The following is a 4,484-nucleotide window of genomic DNA, read 5'->3' as shown; positions in this document are numbered from 1 at the left end:
CACAAAGACACACACACAGGGTCAGTTATGTGGACAACAAAAGGAGACAGGAAAAGAGAAACAAGGAGGTTGTGTAAGAGCCAATAAAAAGGTCATGCTGGATTGAAATGTGTCCCCTCCACATCTATTTGTGAAACACTGCATTGCAGGGGCAGCTGGCTGCTTGTGGCAGGCCCAGATAAGAGCCTGTGGAGCCTTATGTTTGTCAGTGATAGAGGCTGGGTATACAACCATCTAGAAGCAGGGGGACATGACACATCTTCCTGCTATCGGCTCCTCAAACACCGTCAGGGTTATTGCCTCTGCCACGCAGCCGCAGCTAACGCACATTTCACAAAGCCAACATGCCCTTCCTTTCTTCCTGCTACTGTACCATTACTTGGGAAATGGTTTCAAAGTCCAAAAGTTCAATAGTGACAGAAAGTGCTGCGTCAAATGCCTACAAATGCCTTTTAGTAGGCGCTGCATAAGCTATCAAATGCCAGTTACTATTTCGAGGGAAACGGCACACCGATGTGCCTGGACGTAATGTTGCAGCATCTGCTCGCCACCACACGCACAGAAGAAGGAAAATCCTGGTCACACATACGTCGAGGCTTTGTCAGACTAAATAAAAAGGGAGCCCCAACGTATCCATGACCCCTTGTTTTATGATCACATACAGAATACAGCTGGGTAGAGATTTGTGTGAATAATGTTTCAGATTTAGTTCAGAGTTAAAAACAGTTTCTCCATCCCTGACAGCTCTTATCACTTCTCATCTCATTCTGCAGCACTCGTGGCCAAGGCCAATGTTTTGTATTGACAGGCATTTGAAAACAGTGAGATTAGTATGTCAAAGCACTAAACTTGTTATAAAATCACCTGCCAATTCAAACATTATTTTTACTGAATTTATCACTTCAAATTACCTATCCACACAATTTTCTTAATGCACAAGCCAATAATAATAAGTGATAACACTGTGCATATATCATGACTTGCTCTTTCTACACTGACTTCAGTTTTTTAATATGGAAAACACAATTAGACAGATGACATCATCTTCATTCATTTAAACATCTACTCCCATCCTGACAGAACGCTCATATTACATTTAATCCAGCAGATTCACTCGTCTTGTTTGACGACTGCAACAATTACGATCGACCAGAAACTCACGCGAGGACCAAACTAATGGATTCAGCCTCAGCAGCCGTTTTACTATAAAAGGGTGTAAAAGCTTACAAGTGTTGCTTAATTATTACAGAAATCTATGAAGCATTTCTATAAATAATTGAACAGATCGAAAGTTCAAGGCAGTGTTTTTTTTAAATGTCCCAGTTTTACGGGCATTATTGAAACCTTTCAATGCACCAAAAACACAAATACAGTCACAGATTTACTTGGTGTCCAGTGTTTGTCCACACAAAGATGATCTGAAATGAATGGAAGACAACAGGTTCCAGTTGTGTGTGTTGTATTTCGGTGGTGCGGTAACCCTTTTGTTTACATTCGATCACAGAATGAGCTTTTATAGTTCAGAAACACTCAAGTCTAACGCAGGAATGTTTTCACGAACACGAGCAGTGATCTTCAGCTTGACCTCGGCAGGTAAGAACTGTCTGTTCCCACCCAACTTCAGATATCGCTCATCACAACAGCAGATCACACAAAAAGAGTTGCTGATATACGTTTCTCCGTCTGCTGTCAGACTGCACAACTAAAAAAAAAAAAAAAAAGCATTTTGATCAAGCATCCCAAAATTAGTCTTAGTTGGTTAGAGATGATTAAACTGCATGAATTCAGGCCAGTGTTGTTTAAAGAGGTCTGTAAAAATGGGTTGACTGTATTCTGCATATGGGCGGCCGCACTGACTAAAGCTACAAGACAAAAACTGCACGTCAACCCAAGCTACCATCAGCCACAACAAACTGAGCCATCTGCTGATATGAGCCGAGCACAGACACCAGTGTGCGAAAGATACACAGCTGCAATCAAGTACTTCCAGAACAACGTTGTAAATATTTGCAGGAGACTTTATAGCTGGTTTGATACGGAAATTGTTAAGACTTTTGTATTTTAAATGACATTCTGTCACTGAGAAGAAAAAGAAAAAGACTGTGGATCTTCATTTCTTTGTAGAGCAGCACGAACAAAGAGCTGCATCACCAACCGGAAACGTTGACAGCAGGACGGGGAGCTCTGGCCAACCCGACCCAGGAAGCCAAGCACCGGCAGGAACATAATGTGCTGAATGAGAATTTAAATGGTTGCCCAGAGATGTTAGCTGCTGCCTATCACAAACAATAAAAAGGGGGCAAGCCTTTCAGACCAGAGCTTGAGGCTGCAGCGTCCGGATTCCACGTCTAGTGAGACCGCCAAAGTGACGAGCTACAGCTGCGAGCGCGGTCCAGGCGCCTCGTCCTGCCGACTGCGTGCCTTCACATCCCTGATGAAAAGTACTGAGGGAAGGATTGTACGCGTTCACAGCGCTTGAATAATTCCCCACCTGTCGCGATGGATCTCCCGTCCACGTGACCCTGAAGCTGTCCAACCTGGGGTGCCGAGTAAAACTGGTTTTGTCAGAAGACATGTTTGAAGTTCTTATGGTCAGCTGTAAAACTTACCACTGCTATTAATTAAACTCGAACGTGTGTCCGTGTACAGAGCTTTGATAGTTGGGACGCAAACGCTGAAAATGTTCATTTAAAGTTTAAAAACCTCACAAAAAGGGTTGGTCATTAATGCCAGCTGGTGTTTCTCTTCTTCAGCCATGTTTATCGATCTTGCACGCTCTTTCTTCTCGGTATTTGTTCAACAAGTTTTTTTTTTATTAGCAGGTTTGTGGTGTCTTTTTCCTGATTCAGTGTGTAATGTGTCCACTTTCTGCCAGGTGTGATAGCTGCTCATACAACCTGTCCTACAGATCTCTGCACCTCCACTCAGTCTTTGTTCTCCTCAGTGATTTCCCCTCCTTTTTTACACGTCAGTGTGGCCACACAAACTTTCTCCATGCACACTCATTCAGACATCTTCAGTTAGTTAAGACATTTAGGTAATTTCCCCCTGGGATTATTAAAGTATTTCTGATTCTCTGAAGTTACTTCAGAGTTACTTACCTTTTGGTTATTAAGATGCACACGTGTGGGTTTAAAATAGTAAATCTCCAGGGGGATGAAAGCAAACTTGTTAAGAAAACGGTATAAGCAGACAGTTGACTCATTCAGTGCCATAATGATTGTTAACGATGAATGTGACATTGCTTTCTCCTCATCTAAGGGTCAATGACTACAGGCCTAATGTTTAGGGGGAAGTGGCAGCTGACACTATGACCTTCAGTTAATTAAACAAAGTGAACGTTAAAGAACAACAGGTGAAAGTGATATGCAGGTATTAAGATGAATGCAGTATTGATCTAATGACACAGTAGCAGAGGACGTCCTTTATCAATAACACTGCAAAAAAAACACACCAATTAGACATTAATGGCTTTAAAAAGAGTTTGAAGTCAGCAGTCGGTGTGAAACCGCAGCTACAGACTAAAGCTGACGAGCTTCTGAACATATTGACGCAAACCGAGTCAACTTCGGTCAACTGTTGTGATTTTACGTAAAGCTACGTCGCTCTGCCATTAGCACAGTTAGCCCTTAAACTTGAACTCACCTGTCCAGATTCTGCTGCATGACAACCGCACTCTGTTCCGCCATTATCGTGAGAGAGGAGGGGGGGGGAGAAAAACACTAAAATGCAAGTCTTGTTGTGTCGGTGGAGCAGATTAAACGCGTTGCAGATAAAACATAAAAAATAAAAATAAAAACGATGGCACGCCTGTGAATGTGCTGCAGCTTGAACCAGCAGCTACACGGGCCTTTGTGTTGACACGGAGCGTGAGCTGCAAAACGAGCCAGTTGTGTTGGTGTAAAACTATTCTACCGCGGTCATGGCAGATTACAAAGCACTCATCAGCGACCGACGCTCTCCTCTAACTAAAAACCCGCTTTACATCGGCTACGGCCTCGTTTTGTCACCAGTTTTATCGCGTTGGCGTGACCGCTTGACTCCATTGACTGGCCGTCTCTGAGGCAACGTAAAATAGCACGGCGGTGCGTGATTGCGTCATTAAAACGGAGGACGTCGCCGTCAAACGCCGTTCCCCCCTGTCATGGGAAATGTAGTTTCATAGCGCTTCCCTCCCTCTTATAGCCCAAAATATCAAATTAAAGTCCTGAATCCACTCCTGACAGGGGTGCCAAAGAGAGACCACGGCTTCTTGGGAGATACAACCGACATGAAGATGCACATATGGCTCCAGAACAGCGGTAGGATGTTTGAATTGGACTACAACGTGTTTGACTAAGTGTTGCTCCACCTGTCTTCACGAGTTTGTGAGGTTTATTTGTTTGTTTAATCATTTTACATAAAGTTGCTACATTGATGTGAGCAATTATAGGACAAACTTAATATGTGTTGCTCTCTGTGTATACAGCATGCGCGTGCGTGTG

General features: G+C 43.3%; 2 protein-coding genes across 2 annotated transcripts in view; one reads left to right on the top strand and one right to left on the bottom strand.

The window, feature by feature from the left end:
- Positions 1–4,053, bottom strand: part of march5 (membrane-associated ring finger (C3HC4) 5) — a 23,629-nt gene extending 19,576 nt beyond the window's left edge. The window contains exon 1 of the mRNA XM_035664099.1: positions 3,646–4,053. Within this exon, the coding sequence (XP_035519992.1) occupies positions 3,646–3,689 (44 nt within the window). The 5' untranslated portion in view covers positions 3,690–4,053. The remainder of the gene's footprint in view (positions 1–3,645) is intronic.
- Positions 4,054–4,151: 98 nt separating this feature from the next.
- Positions 4,152–4,484, top strand: part of cpeb3 (cytoplasmic polyadenylation element binding protein 3) — a 37,824-nt gene continuing 37,491 nt past the window's right edge. Inside the window, exon 1 of the mRNA XM_035664095.1 lies at positions 4,152–4,301. Coding sequence (XP_035519988.1) covers positions 4,271–4,301 — 31 coding nt within the window. The 5' untranslated portion in view covers positions 4,152–4,270. The remainder of the gene's footprint in view (positions 4,302–4,484) is intronic.

The sequence above is a fragment of the Morone saxatilis genome, unplaced genomic scaffold (assembly GCF_004916995.1).
Source record: "Morone saxatilis isolate NCDOM2014 unplaced genomic scaffold, NCSU_SB_2.0 Contig19, whole genome shotgun sequence".
NCBI lineage: Eukaryota > Metazoa > Chordata > Actinopteri > Moronidae > Morone > Morone saxatilis.
Note: the sequence above shows the minus strand (reverse complement) of the source record. Positions and strands in the feature narration are given on the sequence as shown.